The 18110-nt window shown below is 35.1% G+C and overlaps 1 protein-coding gene across 9 annotated transcripts; it reads left to right on the plus strand.

Moving 5' to 3' along the window:
• The first annotated feature begins 3100 nt into the window (after positions 1-3100).
• Positions 3101-13302, plus strand: LOC104218751 (putative pentatricopeptide repeat-containing protein At1g12700, mitochondrial). Of its 9 annotated transcripts, XM_009769319.2 has the most exons (6): positions 3101-5068; positions 9708-9984; positions 10432-10496; positions 11236-11334; positions 12055-12454; positions 12530-13302. In XM_009769319.2, exon 1 carries the CDS (start codon positions 3147-3149, stop codon positions 4962-4964), a length of 1818 nt encoding a protein of 605 aa, XP_009767621.1. In that variant the 5' UTR covers positions 3101-3146; the 3' UTR covers positions 4965-5068; positions 9708-9984; positions 10432-10496; positions 11236-11334; positions 12055-12454; positions 12530-13302. The 9 variants fall into 9 exon arrangements, with proteins under 9 accessions (XP_009767621.1, XP_070023749.1, XP_070023747.1 ...); XM_070167648.1 differs by having other exon boundaries at positions 9708-11334; positions 12530-12622; positions 12751-13302; XM_070167646.1 differs by having other exon boundaries at positions 9708-10496.
• Positions 13303-18110: the final 4808 nt, after the last annotated feature.

The following is an 18110-nucleotide window of genomic DNA, read 5'->3' on the forward strand; positions in this document are numbered from 1 at the left end:
CTGTAAATGCGCACGAGTTAAACTTGTGCAATTAAATTACATCTCACGCTAATTTGTTGCACGAGGCAATTTTCTTTCAAACAATTCTGAACTCTAATCATATATGCATGGCGTCAGCCCTTTTTGCATAGAGGCTTGACGTTAGTATGAATTTATAAGACGATAGCAAATTTCAGATAAGTACAATAAATGGACTTCTTGTCCAATAAATACAGAATTAGATGCGAAAAAATGCAAAAACCGGCTATTAAATATGTATAAATGATTAATTTAGAATCTAACAACTTTTAACGATTAGAATTCCGAACCCAAAAACTCGAAATCCTGGCTCCGCCTCTGCCGCCGTGAATGTCCTCTGTTTACCACCGCCTGTGCCGCCGTCTCCTTCCCCCGTTTCTCCATACTTGATGTTAGCCCTTTGGCATATGCTCCATCTGTTGTTAAATCCTCTAATATTGAGCTTTCCCCATCTTCCATTTCCTTTGATGGTTTGATCTGCATTTCTTGTGGTGGCTCTGGCCATGCTGGCTGCGGTGGTGGTTAGTTCTATTGAGGATATAATAGAAGTAAAAGTATTATTTCTCTAATAATTTAAGTTTTTAAATAAAATAATTATGCAATTAAATATGGTACATGCCCAACAAAGGTCCTGATTTCAAGTCTCATTACCAAAATTATTTGACAACCTATGACCTTTTTTTGAGGTCACTATTTAAATTTTGTCCCTCGTTAGTCTAGTGGCTAAATATTATCTCAAAAAATAGTAGGATTAATTTTTCATTTTATAAAGACAAATTTAGTCCACTGGACTAATATAGGATAAAATTTAAATAGTAGCTCAGAAAAAGCTCATTTGTGCACATGGCCCTCATCGCCACCAATTATCAAATTTATATGTGCTTGACCCAAGCATAAAATATCAAAAACGTAATAAATTAATAAAAATTATGCTCTGCAATAATCAAGAAGTTTGCAGATGAAATGGTACTTTTTAGCAGCTATCTCAACAGCAACAATGGAAACTGATGGACCATTTGAGATTTGTTATTCCTCTTCTTATTAGTTGCAAAATAAGTTTGTTAGATTTGTTATTATTTTGATAATTTTATATTTAGCATTTGTTCGATGTGATAATTGAAGGTCATATTTAAAAATTGAGTTCATTTGGATTAGATTTGGGCATTGAATCATGTATTGGAATATTGAAATTCGAAGAACGAGTTTATATTTCAGAACTCTGAAATTGCATTGAATAAATAGTACTACTTAAGGTTCGAATTTTCTGAAGTTGCATTTCAAAGATAGACAAACTTAAAATTTAATTTTTGAAGTTGAATTGAAAAGATAGAACTGCTTAAAATTTGAATTTTCTGAAGTTGTATTTCGAAGATATAAGAACTTACAATTTGATTTCTGAAATTGCATTGAAGAGATATAACTAATTAAGACTCGAATTCTCTGAAGTTGCACTTGAAAGATTAAAAAACTAACAATTTAATTTCTAAAGTTACATGAAACAGATAGAACTACTTTAGTCCCTGTGGATAAATTTGGCAAATTTAGGTCCTAGTGGGTAATTTAGGTTCATTATAGAGGAATTTTTAGAAAACCACCATTGTTTAGTGGCTATTAACTTCTCCTAGCCACCATATACATAATTACTTCCTATAGCTACTATTCAGTTGTTACTGTAGTATATTCACATGTATTCGCATTGCTGTATTCATGAATACAGCAATAAAAAATGCCTAAAATTAGGACAGTCCAGTTGTGCGTGCATGTATTCATAAATACAACAGTAAAAAACGTCTAAAATCAGGGCAGTCCCGATATACGCGCATCATGTATTCGCGTTGATGTATTCAAGAATATATTTGTAAAAAGCGCCTAAAATCAGGACAGTCCAACTGTATGCGCATGTATTCACATGTATTCTCACCATGTATTCATGAATACAATAACGACAATCACCTTAAAAATAAGTATATCCAGCTGTCTAAGAGAGAGAAAAAACATTAATAGCGTATTTCAAGCCTCGCTAGTAGTATATACCATAAATACTTATTTTGCTATAAAATATAAAAGACAACAATAGAAAATAATATTTTAAAATAATTTTGATTTATAATAAATATGGTGTATACCTTTACTATAGGAGGTAAAATTTCCTTCATTGTATAATGAAGTTACATTATATATTACGAATATAACTTCAATGGGACATTTGCATCTATACCCGCTTTTTGGGTCATGTTTTAACTTATGCATGCGTTGCAAAAAAATTGCAAGCGTACCCACTTTTTTCGCGTAATTTTAGCCTACGTGGCTGAAGTAGCAAAGACAATCACGCAAAACTTCAGCATTCTAGTATACGGGACTGAAGTAGCAAGTGTGCTGAACCAAGTGTGCTTAAGTTTTTGTTTTGTAACTGGCGAACTTCAGCTCTAGAGCTGAAGTTTTTATTTTTGTAACTGGGGAACTTCAGCTCTAAAGCTGAAGTTTTTGTTTTGTAACTGGAGAACTTCAGCCTTCTTAGAGTTGAAGTTTTAACTGACTTTCTATGTGATTAGAACGTCGAAAGAATTCACAAATATATTTTTCTTTTGGGTAATCCAATTCACATGCTGCATGCAGTGACTTCTACTTCCCTATTTTAGAAGTCCACATATGCCAAAAAGCAAAAGCTACGCTGCTATTCCAAAGTTGGAAATAAATATAACTTCGAAACCCCAACTCCAAACACCTTTGTACAGTAACTGAAAGCCATTCATATCAGGCATGTGGACATCTGAGACGACAACGTCGAAAGAAACGCCGCTGAACCGAAGGATGCACAATGCATCTCTTGCGTGGAGAAGGAGGAGGAGAAAAGGAGTTGAAGTTGTTTAAAAAAATGGGTACAAATTAAAACTTTAAAAAAAAATGAGTATAGGTTAAATGGGACGACCAAATAGGGCGCCTCGTGCAATTTTTACAACTTCAATAGTGGCCCAAAAGCCCCCCCCCCCTAATTACCCAATTGGGCCGCCACAGGTATCATCCAAATTAGCCCAAATATCAATTACCCGAGTCCATCGAGCAATTGAGCACAAAACTCGGAAGGATGCAAGAAACGTAGACAATGAGGAAGAAACAGAGCAGCCACCATGCTCTCTCATTCATGGATAAAACCTCTCTGTAGCAGAGGTAATTTATTGTTTGTTTTATCACTTGGCCGCCGTGCAACTATGTTTCATTCTTGTTCTGCTTTACATTCTTCATTTCAAGAAAAGCCGTCGATTTCTAAAAAGCGTAAAGTTGCTGTTTTTAGGGAGTTGAGACATGTAAATAATTTAAACGATGCTGTTTGCGTTTTTCATCAAATGGTCCGAACACAACCTATTCCTTCGGTTATTGAGTTTGCAAAATTGTTTAGGGTGATGATTAACATGAAACATTACTCTGCCGTTGTTTCATATTTTAGAGAGATGAGGAAACTGGGGATATCCTTTGATGATTATATCTTGACTATTGTGATTAATTGTTTTTGCTTGTTGGATCGTGCTGAACATGGGTTTTCGGTTCTGGGTATTTTCTTCAAGAGTGGTGTTCAGTTTAACGTGGTTACTTTCAGCACTCTTACGAGGGGGCTTTTTGAACAAAATAAGATTAAAGATGCCATGTGGTTGTTTCAAAAGCTGGTCACTGAGAAAATTTGTGAGCTTGATGAAGTTATGTATGGTACCGTCATGAATGGTCTTTGTAAAAAAGGACATACTCAAACAGCTCTTAGTTTGCTGAGGATAATGGAACAAGGGGATCCCAAACCTAACACTGTTGTGTATAGCATTGTCGTAGATGCGCTTTGCAAAGATAAGATGGTAGGTGCTGCTTTCAACCTTTTCAATGAAATGAAACGGAAAGGCATTACTCCCAACGTACTTACATATAGTTCACTGGTTGATGGTTTGTGTAAGTTGGATCAGTGGGAAAAGGTTAGACTTCTTCTGGATGAGATGATGTTTCTTCATATTTTCCCAAACGTGCACACATTCAGCATGTTGGTAGATGCATTCTGCAAGAAAGGGATGGTTGAAGATGCTGTACAAGTGTTACAGCTAATGATACAAAGAGGTCAAAAGCCAGATGCAATTACCTACAATCTGATAATGGAAGGGTATTGTTTGCGCGCTGAAATAGATGTAGCAAGGAGAGTTTTTGACTCTATGATTGATTCTGACATCAAGCCTGACATCTTTAGTTACAACATATTAATCAATGGATATTGCAAGCAAAAGAAATTAGACGAAGCTATGCATTTATATTGTGAAATCTCGCAAAAGGGGTTAAAATCTGATATTGTTACATATTGTACTATCTTGCAAGGTCTATTTGAAGTTGGTAGAGTTGAGTGTGCAGAAAGTTTCTTTTCTGAGATGCAAAACGCAGGCCATAGTCCCGACATTTACACTTGTGGTGTAATGCTTCATGGTTATTTAAAGAATGGACATGTTGAAAAAGCGATGTCCCTCTTTCATAGGTGGGATAAACAACAAGAAGATACTAATATTTTGATCTATAACACAGGCAATGGTGGATTTTTTAAAATTCAGAAGCTTGATAAAGCTCGTTCAATTTTTGATAAGCTTTATTCCATAGGGTTGCACCCTGATGCTATAACATACAATGTAACAGTAAATGGACTTTGTATTGAAGGTTTAGTAGATGAAGCCAAAGAGTTGCTAAGAAAAATGGAGGACGATGGTTCTTTCCCTGAGAATGCCACTTCCAATCTTATTATGCATGGACTTCTCAAGAGTAATACAGCTAATGAAGCGATTGCTCTTTTGAAGGAAATTGTTGGAAAGGGTTTCCCAGCTGGTAAAGCCACAATGTCACTGCTAATAGAACTACTTTTGTTAATAGGGGAAGGTCCTTTTTTGGTTAATATGATACCAGAGTTTCATCCAAGAAATGAGAAATGAACTTCTTTTTTCCTCTCGTTATTGAACTATTGGAAAGCTTGGCTGCAATTGGGAAAACCAAATGATGATAGTACTCAAAGATTACTTAGCTGTCAAAGATGGAGGTACGTGACTTCTTAAAATTCATACATTGGAGGTCTCTCTTTATCTGTAAAGTATATCTTTCTGCATGAATGTTTTTTTAATATAAGAACAGATGTAAGTCCTGTCTCAATTTTTCAGTAACAATATTCAACACCGTTTTAGGATACATCTGGTCACTCCTATTCAATAGTATGTAGGTATTTTACACATATTTCATTTCATTGTGATGTCGACTTTATTCAGATTTCATGATTTAACTGAATATTTATTGTTAAATTGGTTGTGGCTGGATGCTTACTTGATGATCTTTTCCTTCGAGAAAAGGTGACATAGATATATGCCAGGGGTTCTTTGATTTTGAAGATATGTCACCTTCAAAAACTTTGATACCCCCACCACTATTGGAATTAATATGCTGTCTTTTGAAGTGATATAGTAGTTTGACTAAAGATCATTTGTAAGTGTCTGACTTCTTGTCAGGCTGGTCACCGGTGATCTTTCCACATCTAGAAAGCACTCACCATTACAGGATTTGAAACTGTAGTTGGTGCCACAAAGTGGCCTTCTTTTTATCTTTTCCTAACCGATCAAATCACATTTTCTGAGTCTAGTTCTTTTGACATACGTAGCGTCATATTTGAAGCACAAGATAGCATAAGGAGCATGATTTAATACAGGGAAATAATGTCCGAAACTAATAGGCAGACCAATCATTTTTTATGACGGCGATATTTGAGCCAGCTTGTGCACACCTTGATTAATTCCAGTAGGTACCTCCCACCAGCATAGGTACCAGGTAACTCCGTCCACCAATGCTTGGATAGATGGGAAGAAGTCACCTAGTGTTTGTTGCCTCCACTGGAATTTGAACGTGAGACCTCATGACTCTCCTCCCACTTCATTGACCACTAGGCCACACTATTGTTGCTAGACCAATCATTTAGTTAAACAAGGGATATGGAACTATCACCTTTATCACCATTGATCCTAGGTTATAAGGGGACACAAGGCATCAAAAGTTCTCTTATGAACGGTTTTTTCTATTTTGGCCACTGTGGACATATTTTCTTAATGTATTAGAGTGGGCCTCTCTAACAGATGAGAAATGGCTCAGAAAAGCACGTCAAGCTTTTCATTGCTGTATGCAACATATGTCATCTTTATGGCAAGAGCTTGTCAAAAAAGCAATCATATGAAACATCATTGAGTGGAGTAGTTCTAGAATACTTTTTTTGGAACTTGCATCTGTTCTTCATACATAATACCAGAGTTTATCCAGGGAATGTATTAATTCACAAACTCACCTTCAGCCTCCATAGACCAGGACGTGTGTTCTCCGAGAGCTTTTCTAATGATGACATTTTATGAGTGGACAAGGAACCATAACAAGAAAATTCAGTGATAAAATTGGTGCGCTTCACACTTCTCGATAACACTAGCTACAAGAACTAAAGATTCACACTTTTCTTTTTTACGAGGGACTTACCCAGGGGAAATGGTTACACAAGTTTAATAACATGTCATGAGTATAGTATTTCTCATAGAATTATACTATTATATTCATAAACCGTTTATTAAACATTCAAAAATAATGGGAAGAGACATGCCTATTTTTACTAGGTAAAGTTGAATGCTTTCGAATTACCTAACAAATAAAATATACCTGCACATGTACTGCAAGCCCTAAACAGATATCCCTCTATGCTAAAAACTGAAATTCCAATTCATTTACAATGCCTCCTCTAGCAAAGGAACACGCACTGAAAAAGCAGCCATAGGTACAACAGATGAAGGAAATTATGACGCTTAGTCTGCATATACGGGTTGCAATTTTAAAGTAATATCATTTTGATAAAAGTGAATCAGTTGAGGTTTTGGAAGAAGTTATTTTCGGTTAATCGGGGTGAATCAATCTTTCCTAGGTTGAAGGAGGTGCTATAAAGGAGCCAAAGAATTTAGTGCTTGTATGTCATGAAAAATATTGAATGAATTTAGTGATTTTTTCAAATGACAAATTTACGGCCACTTACTGTTCTTGTTTTCTTCATCAACAAAATGAAATAGCTCTTCATTAAGGTTTATTCTGCTATACATCATCTTAAGTATCCTTTGAAATTTGTGAATCAAACTGTACGGCCGTAATTCATTGCCTTGTACACATTACTCTTAAAATTGCACTTTTCCTGTTATCTTTGGCAGCTAATTTAGGGTTTTTATTGAGCGCCTTTTGTTTTGTTGTGTGGAAAAATACAATACTTAACTGCTCGGTACCCTGTCAATGAAATAAAAGTTTTTTTGCCTTATCAAAAAAAAAAAAAAAGAAAAGAAAAGAAAAGAAAAATGCAATAGTTAACTTGTTGTCCCTAAAATGGCAGCGACTATAGCAGGTCAATAGACACGGCGACAGGCAGAAATGTTTCATTTCCTTTACTCATGAGACTGTCTATTTATTCATTCTATAAGTGGTAGATAGTATAAGTTCTTTTATCTTGTGAGTATTGAAAAAAGTCATGACATGCTTTATTAGGAGCTGGATTCCTCTAGGATATTCATGCATTTCTTGCATTTTAGTGTTGAGCATAATAAGCGTATAAGGAAGACATCTTTATAACTGACATCAAAGCACAGCCAAATCTAGCCCATTTCTCCTCCAGGAAGATTCTTGAAGAAATCATGTTGTTGATGGATAGAATTGTCAGGTCATACCACCTTCATTGACATTTTAAATCAGATCCTAAAATTGTTAGTTCGAGTTACTTCAAAAACATGGTATTAGCATCATGGATAAGATTATGGTTTAATCATTAAGGGCATGATGTTTCCTTTTTCGCTTAAGATTCTTGCTTTTCAGCTTTTATTTATATTTGAGAATAGGCATGCAGGTTTACTCCATGAAGCATTTGTGATTTCACCTTGTGTTTGTCACCCGTCCGAAGTAAACCTGTCTTCCACCTTATGTCTGTCATCCATCAGAAGAAAAAACTCCATGAGCTATTTCACCTTATTCCTGAAATATGTAATGGAACTCTTTAGTTATCTGTTCCTTCCATCTCTTTTTTTTCGTTTCTTTCTTTTGATAATTGAGGAATCCCCGAAAACTATGCCCACAATTTGAAATTTGGTGTATAAGGGGTCCGTCTATTTATTCTTCTCCACTTAAATACCAGGCTTTTATATGCGGCATGGTCAGAATCAGTGTGACGTGCACCTAACCCACACCTCATATGCTGTGCTCTGACCACTAGACCAAAGCCCTGAGGGCTTCCTTCCATCCTTTTCTTTTTGGCAACAATAAGGGGGTATTGGGCAGTAAAAGTCATATAAAAGAGATAAATAAACTTCCAAGTGAAATCGAAGTACCTTGAATAATGTGAGTTACATGGATGTCTATTCTCTTATTTCCTTGTTGAAATAAGTCTCGAGATTACCTCCTATCTGTTTTTATTTGGATCACAGAGATTCTCTCTTAACGAAAAGCATTTACTGGTCTCTAGTTTATAATGGACTAAACTTTTATTATCTATATCTATCTATTTATACTATATTAAAAGTGGGAAGGCCTTAAGTTAAAAGTTAAATTACCAAAATATCCCTTTTAATTATTAACCTATTTAAATTAAGTACCCTAATTAAAAAAATGCTTAGCAAACGGGCTTAAACAAAAAGACCCTTATTGTAGTGTTACGAAGAGATATGCTCCTTCACAAAGTTCCACATTCTGTAGTTATACCTCCAAAGGAAATTTTCTCATTCACTTATTTTGTTCTTCTATTATCGCTTATTACCGTCAAAAAGTCCCATGTCCAAAAGATAACATTGCAGAAATATTGAGATGGATGTGTGGTCATACCAGGAAAGACAAGATCAAGAATGAAGTTATCAGGATCAAGGTGGGAGTGGCATATGTGGAAGCCAAGTTACGGGAATCGAGGCTGCGATGATTTGGGCACGTGAAGAGGAGAGATATAGATGCCCCGGTCAGGAGGTGTGAGGTTGACCGTGGCGGGCTTGAGGAAGGGCAGGGGTAGACCTAAGAAGTATTGGGGAGATGTGATTAGGCAGGACTTGTCGGTGCTTCACCTAACCGAGGACATGGCTAGCGATAGAAAGGTGTGGAGGTCGATGATTAAGTGGTGGGTTGACAGGTAGTTGCGAATTTTTCATAGGTTCACCAGTAGTACTAGTAATATTCTTGTTGTGGGTTGAAAGTTACTTCCGTCTAGTTTGTTATTGTATCTGGTATTTTGCAACCACATCCTTTGTTTTTGTAAATTGCTACTGGGATTGTTGCTCTCTGATTGTTACTGTTTGATGCTACTTTTTCTTCCCTTTTACTGGATATTGTTGCTCTCTGTTGGTTACTATTTGATGCTAGTTTTTCTCCTCTTTGCTTATCGCCTTTCTCTCCCCCCCCCCCCTTTTTCCTCTTCTTCTTCTCCCCCATTCTTCCTTTCCATCTTTTCCTGACCCGAGGGTCTTTCGGAAACAACCTCTCTACCTCTCCAGGTAAGGGTAAGGTTTGCGTACTCACTACCCTCCCCAGACCCCACCCGTGGTATTATACTGGGTATGTTGTTGTTGTATTATCGCTTATTACTACTTTTATACTGTCAACGTTTGTTTTAATTTTGATTAGGAAGCATCTAAATATGTTTGCAGGGATTGGAATATAGTTGAACATTGAGACATCATGTTATGGGCTCAAGATGGAAGGCTTGAAGAGTGCACGATCATGTGAGATTTAATTTAAATTTCATCATTGTGTTCACCAGCCCATCGTAGAACCGGTTTCTTGGCATGCCTTCGGAGTAATCTCTGTTGGTAAGACACTACCAAGAGATTCAGTAACATGAAAGAAAGTGAAAGAGATGAGTTCCATATCGTGGCATAAATTCATCCTAACATTCATGAGAAGATATGTACCAGCCAATGAGAGGTAAGTTTTTTACTTTTTCTAAATTATGTTATACATCATGCTGTTTAATACGATATGTGGTTTATCCTGTATTAAAAACTGTAATTTCGTAATATATGTAATTTGATGATGATAGTTAGATAGTAAGATAGAGTCAAGAGGGGTTGCTCTGATGGTAAGCAACCTCCACTTCCAACCAAGAGGTTGTGAGTTCGAGTCTCCCCAAGAGCAAGGTGGGAAGTTCTTGGAGGGAAGGATGCCGGGGGTCTATTTGGAAACAGCCTCTCTACATCAGGGTAGGGGTAAGGTCTGCGTACACACTACCCTACCCAGATCCCACTAAGTGGGATCATACTGGGTTGTTGTTGTTGTTGTTGTAGTTAGATTGAGACAACCTTTTGTCAACGGACTTACTTGGCCTACTGACAGAAAGTAAACTTCAATATGTTTTTGGCTTCTGATGTTGAGGACTCTATGATGGAATACATGGTGAGGATGAAGAGACTGCGGAAGAAACGGATACTGAGATGAGGGTAAGGTCTCGGTATTTTCAGTAATTAAGCTTTGCTGTCATTCTTTTGATTTCTTTGTTCTGTAATTCTTTGTTGTAGTGAGACCAATGCGATTTACTGGAGTTTCGTGAAAGATTTGACTGCTTAGTAGAGGAAGAAATAAATTGTTTTTTTCTTTACATGAAAGCAGAAGGAAAGTAACAAATTTCATGTCTGGTACTCTGTGCTAATTATGAAAAAAATAATACCCATTACTTTATGAAAAATATAACACTAGACTTTAGAATCTCACTTGATTTCAATTGGAATTGGAGATGACAACTGTGAAATACCATGGAGTTATATTGACATATTAGAGAAATTCTCAAACAGTCATATGGTACATTGAAGATGAAAGATAAAAATTTGAAGGGATAACAGGGGAAGAAACTCTAAGATGTCTTCTTCAGAGTTTATAATTTGTAAAAGAAAATTCCTGTGTTTGACCTCTTTATTTTTGCATTTGACAATGCCACTATTTGTGTCATTAGCCATATGGAGTAGTATTTATTCCTTTTTCAACATCCAAGTGAATATTTTAAAATCACTGGTATGGACGCAAGATTGTTAGTTGGAACCTTAATTTCTGAAGTCAATGTGATACAATATTAAACCATATTTACATTACATGACTTCCAGGGGTATGGGTAAGGCTGCGTACATCCTACCCTACCCTGATCCCACTTGTGGAATTACACTGGGTTGTTGTTGTTGTGCTCAGGCCTCTTCAGTTCATCCATTAAAGGTTGATAGTTTTTCTAAGTGGAAGAAATTCATATGTCACGCTTAGGGATCTCACTGCCAGAACTACTTCTATGAGGTTAGAGTTACTTTTTTTTCTTCTTTTTCTATGGTCCAAGTGAGATTTAAAAGTTATTGCAGCAAAATTAAGTCGCAGAGAAGACGAATACGTTGAATACGTATTTGCGCTACAAGATAGGAAATATCCTTAAGAGGCTATAGATTAAACTAGAGCCATGCATAATTTGGTAAATACCGAATTACCGTACCGAAATCGAAAATTTTTGTATTTGATATTTTGGTATTCAGTATGGTATTTGGTATTTTAAAATAAAATACCGATACCGTACCGAAATATATATTATATTACACAATATACATATTATTAATTATAACATAAATATGAAAAATCTAAAATTTTACTTTCTTTTATTCTCTAAGTTTATCAATTAGCTCTTAGCTAGTAACAACACATTTCTAATGATCAAATTTATTCCTTTATGTATAGTTTTCTCTCTTTGGGTTGATATTTGACGGTTTTGGACAAAACTTTTGTCAACAAAAAATTTTAATTTTGTGTTTTTAAGTACTTTAATTAAGAATATTACAGTCTATGATCAACACTAGTTAGTATTCAAACCGAATAAACCGAAGTTACCAAACCAAATAAACCGAAACCGAAAGGAGAAAAACCAAACCATACCGAATTTAATTATGTACAATATTGGTATAGCATTTTAAAAAACCGAATACCGAAAATACCAAACCGAAATGTCTAAATACCTTCATCTGTTGGCAGGTCTTGCAAGAAGCAACAAAGGTTTTGACATCTTGTCGTAAACCCTTCCAAAAAAAAATTAGAAGCTACTCTTTGGAAAGTTCGGGATATCCCAGCGTGACCACCAACCGGCGAAGAATGAAGCTCCTTGAGCAATTGAATGCGAAGAGGGGAATCGGAAGGAATAACCAATCTACCGTTATACAACAGAAGACCATCTTTAAAGAGGAAAGCGGAAGGAGTCTCTGCCTCCTCATGAATACTCTGTTTCCAAGCCAACAACTCAGGATGATTCGCATTTGCTTGCCGTAAATCCGCTATTAAATCAAAGGTGCGACCAGAAATGGCATGAAAGGAAGCTGCAGGGGTCCGAGATAAAGCATCAGCTGCTAAATTGGTCTTCCCGGGCTTGTACAAAATGGTAAAATCATAACCAACCAATTTAGTCAACCATTTTTGTTGCGGTCTGAATAACCTGCTCTGTTAAATTCTTAAGGGACTGCTGATCTGTGTGAATGACAAAACGGCGACCCAACGAATATTGACGCCATTTACTAACAGCCTGTGCAATTGCGAACATCTCTCTGTGGTAAGCTGAGGCTTTCTGCATACGCTGACGCAACTTTTGACTAAAATAGGCAATTGGGTGGCCTTGTTGTTATAATACTGCACCAGCCCCTATACCTGAAGCATCTGTTTCCACATGAAATTCTTTAGAGAAATCGGGCAAAGATAAGACTGGAGCAGATCCAAGGGCACTTTTCAAGGCCTCAAATGCATGTTGTTGTCGTTCAGTCCAACCAATGGCATCCTTTTTCAACAAATCCGTTAACGGACCAGCCACCGATGCATATTGACGAACGAAACGCCGGTAATACCCAGCAAGACCCAAGAAACTACGCACTTCTTTGATAGACCTGGGAACTGGCCAATTCTTGATCACCTCAATTTTGGCAGGGTCTACAGCCAATCCTTGAGAAGATATGGCATGGTCCAAGCAATCAATCCTCTGTTGTCCAAACAGACATTTGGATTGTTTAGCGACTAACTGATCTCCCGCAGTAGACGAAGAACAACTGCTAGGTGTTCTAGATGTTGTTCCCATGTACCACTATAAACCAAGATATCATAAAAGAAAAACTAGGAGGAATTTTCTGAGATGTGGTTTAAATACTAAGTTCATAATTGTCCGTTTGTAAGCGTGACCATTGAAAAAATTTCACTCTACGCTAGCTATTTCATTTATAGAGTTATGGATTGTTTTTCTCATCTAATTAAACAATTCAATGCATTTATGCAGGTAGGTTCTTTCTCATTATAAGCTAATGTGCTTGTTCACCGAGATTTTTAGATTTGGATTTGGGAGGCTATAATTACTGAAAACATGGCAGAAACTTTAAGACATGAAATATTTGCCATCATAGTTGATGTTACTCATATTCACATTTAAATTTTTTGTTGAAATATTCCAAAACGAAGAAATAGTGATCAAGCTAAATATTGGATATATCACAAAAAATTTCTTTACCTCTGCTTGCTTTTACTAATGTGATGTTACAACCGCAATTAAATATGCTTTTCTTTTTATCGAATGTCCCCGGAAGAAAAATTATATATGCTTTTCTAACTATTAAGTTTTCCTCCTATCTATTCATGCCACATGAGGCATTTTTCAAAAGAGAAAAGACTATGCTTTGGTTGAAAGCTATGTCATCTTCTTGCTATAGTTATGGAAGCATTGGTGATATTGGATTTTGCTCTCCATTTCAAAAGATAGGAGCTACAACAATCATTTTTCCTCTTATAGGTTTGCTTAGAAAACAACGTGAAGCAGTGAAAAGAGCCCCTAGAAAGCAGTTACAACCAATTTTATAAGCATGAACCAATGATTAATTCAATCTTAAATCTAGAGATTGTGTTTGTTTTGTTTGCTCGCATCATGAAAATTAAGACACTTATTTTTTTTTAATTGCTAAATAAATGACTCTAATAAGTTGTGTAAACGATTCAAGGAAGAAACTACAATTGTTTTCGTTTCTGTCATTTGCAGGAAGTAATTAACAATATATCTATGAAAAGTCTGAAGAGAATCCAACAAATACACAAAAAAAGAGAGGAAAAAGACGAATAAAAAGAGACTGAAAATTTGGGCAAAATTGAGAGAAGAAAAAGAAGATGAAACAAATCCTACCCAACGTTATAAAAAAGAGAGGCAGGGTGATATTAATTAGAAGAAAGATCAATATATTAATTCAAGAAAGATAACTCTTTGAATGAAAACATTAGATGCTCATTATTTTTTGGTAATTTATTGCAACTGACTATAGAGCTACAACTATAACAAATACTACTTCCGATGGAACTTAATTTAAAAAATAAATAAAAAAATCTAAGGGATAGAAATATGTATACTGGGTTTTGAGGCACAATAAAATACACATTTGCAGGTTCTTACACCAAGTTCATTAATTATACAAGTTCCTTCAGTGACAGCACGTTCTGTTCCTTCCACACATTTTCGAAAGCATCCATCTCTTGGTCCTATTGTGCATATTTAAAATCCTATATCAACTCTGCATGTCTTGATTCCATAGACATCTGCATCCACATAATTAAAATAAGTTTCTCATCTTTGAATGTGAAAAATGGAGAAAAATACAAACATAACAAACAACGACGACCTAGTGAAATTTTACTAGTGGGGTCTGGGGAGGATAGAGTGTACGCAGACCTTACCCCTACTCCGAGGGGGTAGAGAGGTTGTTTCTGATAGACCCTCAGTTCAAGAAGACGAAAAAAGGCAATATATGTTGAGTTGTGTCCCACATCGGTGGGTAATGAGTGTCTTGGTCTTCTTATATGGTATTGGGCAATCCTCACCTTATAAGCTAGTTTTTGGGGTTGAGTTAGGCCCATCCCAATTTATTGTTACCGATGTTGGACCCCCATTTATATTGTCCATGCTCCAGTTGCAGGTCTGGGCGTGAGGGGAAGGGCTACAATTTGAATAGCAGTAACAATCAAATTTCTCTATAATAACATTATTTGCTCCGTTTGTTTTTTTACTATAACAAAATGTTGTTATATAGAAAACATGTAATATAAGATAACCTGAAATGGTTCCAAAACAAATTTGGTCATTATAATAAGGATATTATTATAAAGAATGACTGTTATAAAAAGATTTGACTCTATATGATTTAAAATTCGGCAGCCTCCAGACCACTTGTTTGGTTTTGGATTCCAATCTCCTTTATAACTAAGTAAAAGAAATTGAGGATAAGAACAGATTAAATCTAACAGAAAACTCTACTTTAGGTAAAAAGAAAAAAAATTAATGTAAAAACCTGATACAACAGCAAAAAGAATGATTAGAATTGCCAGTAATCTCAAGGACTTTCCATCTTCTATTTCTGATGAATGATAATTACAGTTTGCAAACTCTTCTCTTTGTTGTGTACATATATAGCATCTAATTAACCAGTCTATAATACTTTTATCATTAATCATTCTTACATAAAAATTTGCTACTATATTATTGGGAAAAGTTTGAAAGTCATTAGATAGCTTTCCATGAGCAAAAGACTCTATATTAGGTATGAAATCTAAGTTTTCTAAAAATGCACTACTTCTGTGATACAATAAAGTAAACCACCGTCTTGAAAATTGTAAAAGTTGCATTTTTTGTCCTATTTTCGGCTACAAATAGATTACCTTAAATATTTCAATTTAACAAGTGTTTTATTTCACCCTGATCATCTATATTTGCGGTTTAAGATTTTAACATAACATTAAGAAAACTACTTAATAACAATAACATTTATACAACAAAAACTTACCCGCACTAAGTGTTTATATCCGGCCATTAAACAATCAACACATGTTTATTTATTTAACTAGTATTATTAGTAATTAACTATAATTAACTAGTTTTGAGATATATTAAATATATTAATACTCTACTAAAATACTTAATAATTCTACATCTTCGTCATGCTAATAGTAACGTCAAATCGATAGCACTTTCTTGTTTCTGTGCCAACAAAGCCGTCGTGTAAACACACAGCTTTACCCGCACTGTTGGCTGTGGAAAAGTTTATCCATATATGAGGATATATAATAAAAGAGATATGGTGTGTCATAGGCATTTCATTTGAGTTTTTTAAGGCCTTCAAGACTCACTCTTATCAAAGTGAGAACAATTTTCATGAACTCTCACATGATTCCTCTCACACTATCAACAAAAGTGTGTTTTTGTAGACTGGTATAGTCCTTAAACTGTCTTTCATACAAATTATTTTCTTTTTATTTTTTGTTGGTTATTTTATTTGGTAAATTGGCTTTTCTTTAGATTCAAGTCAACTCTGATTAGATGAGAGCAACAAATGTGCTTAACAGATAAGATGACATTTTGTTCTTGGCATTTAACATTTTATTTGTCGGATCTGTCAGTTGTTTTATCGTATTTAGCATGTAAGAAGATGCTAAAACTGTTGATAAAAAAACTACTGAAGCTATTAATTTGTAATTAGCATACTCTCTGCCCATTGCTTTAGAAAATTTCATGCTTTCCAGCATGTATTTTTCCAAAATACAATTAGTTTTGAGGATGGTTTGATTGGATCGGCTAAAAGGAGTCGCCAAGAGACAATTAAATTCTGAGCTTCCATATCAGAAGCTTTAGTCTTCTTGCGCCTGTAAGTTCTATAATTCATATGACTAATTTGATTTTATATGTCGTGTTATGTGTTCTTTTTCAGACAAAAAATTTTTGAATTGTAATTTTGATGAAAGAGTATGATTTTTTAATATTGTTTCTTTAATTTATCCATCTCAATTCTTTGAAAGTAAGTTCTTAGGCAGTTTTCCTATAATTATATACAAATTATGATTTCAAAAAATCCCTTTAATAAAGAAAAGAAAAGGATTCACATTTAGACTTAGTCTTTTACATTTTATTTGCAGTATGAGATCTCTGACTCTGCACTTGTTAGGCATTCCCTTCTTGAGAGATCAATCAAAACGCAAATTAGCTTCTCGTACAAATATGTCATGTGTACTTGCAGTTGTGCTTCTGCATAACTTAGTATGCACATGTGTATGTCTGCTTATTGTGAGTTTATATTTGAGGTAACATACATATAGGTATGGTCATCTTTGCTCTTTGGAATTACTAAATTCTATTAGTCTCCTATTGATCTTCCAGGGTGACTTTTGCTCCTCACTTTTTTTTCCGTCTGATTTTCATATTATTTGAAAGAGAAATAGAATGAGTTCCTTTAGGCAACCGCTATGCTAAAGTTGCATCTAGCATAATTATTCGGTGATCATGTTCTATTTATGGATTATAAATCTTGTCAATGAAAATTTGCTAACTCAGGATGGAGATTACTTGGATTGGGTAATTCATCAACATGCAGATATGATCTTCTTACTCTTTGGAGATACTAAATTCTGATAGAATTTCCTTTTGCTCTTCAAGTGATTTCATTAATCTTCTTTTCGTACAACTTGTCTCTTGTTTGGAAGAAAATAAAATCATATTTCGAAGTCTTCACACCGTGCTAAATTTGCATTTGACATATTTCTTCGATAATTTTTGTATTTTACTTATAAAAATTACCTCACTCATGTGGATAGACGAAATCTTTTCTGGCAAAGTTGAATCCAAATAGTTGAGATTGAGGGGAAGTTTCTACAAAGTGGAATGTAATGACAATGAAACTTTGCAAAGCAGGGTAGGGTAGGGTAGTTCTTTAACACGTAGAGAATATCGGCAAGGTACTTCCTTTACATGTAGAGACTATCTTCTTTACACTTTAGCATCTAATAGCATAATACAAAATGGGCGTAAAGAATTTTTTATTTGCCAATTATTCAACTCATGATGAATATTTTTTGTTACAATCCAAAACCTGACCCGTCGTGATGGCGCCTATCGTGGAACTAGGCCAGCTTCAACTCAATAATCCAACACCGCATAAGTATTTTTAAACAATAAACACGAAAGCGACAATTCATTAAGGAACATTTTTGAAAAACAAAATAAAATTCAAATTTCGATACAACTGTCCAAA

Source organism: Nicotiana sylvestris, chromosome 2, assembly GCF_000393655.2.
Source record: "Nicotiana sylvestris chromosome 2, ASM39365v2, whole genome shotgun sequence".
NCBI classification, from domain to species: Eukaryota; Viridiplantae; Streptophyta; class Magnoliopsida; order Solanales; family Solanaceae; genus Nicotiana; species Nicotiana sylvestris.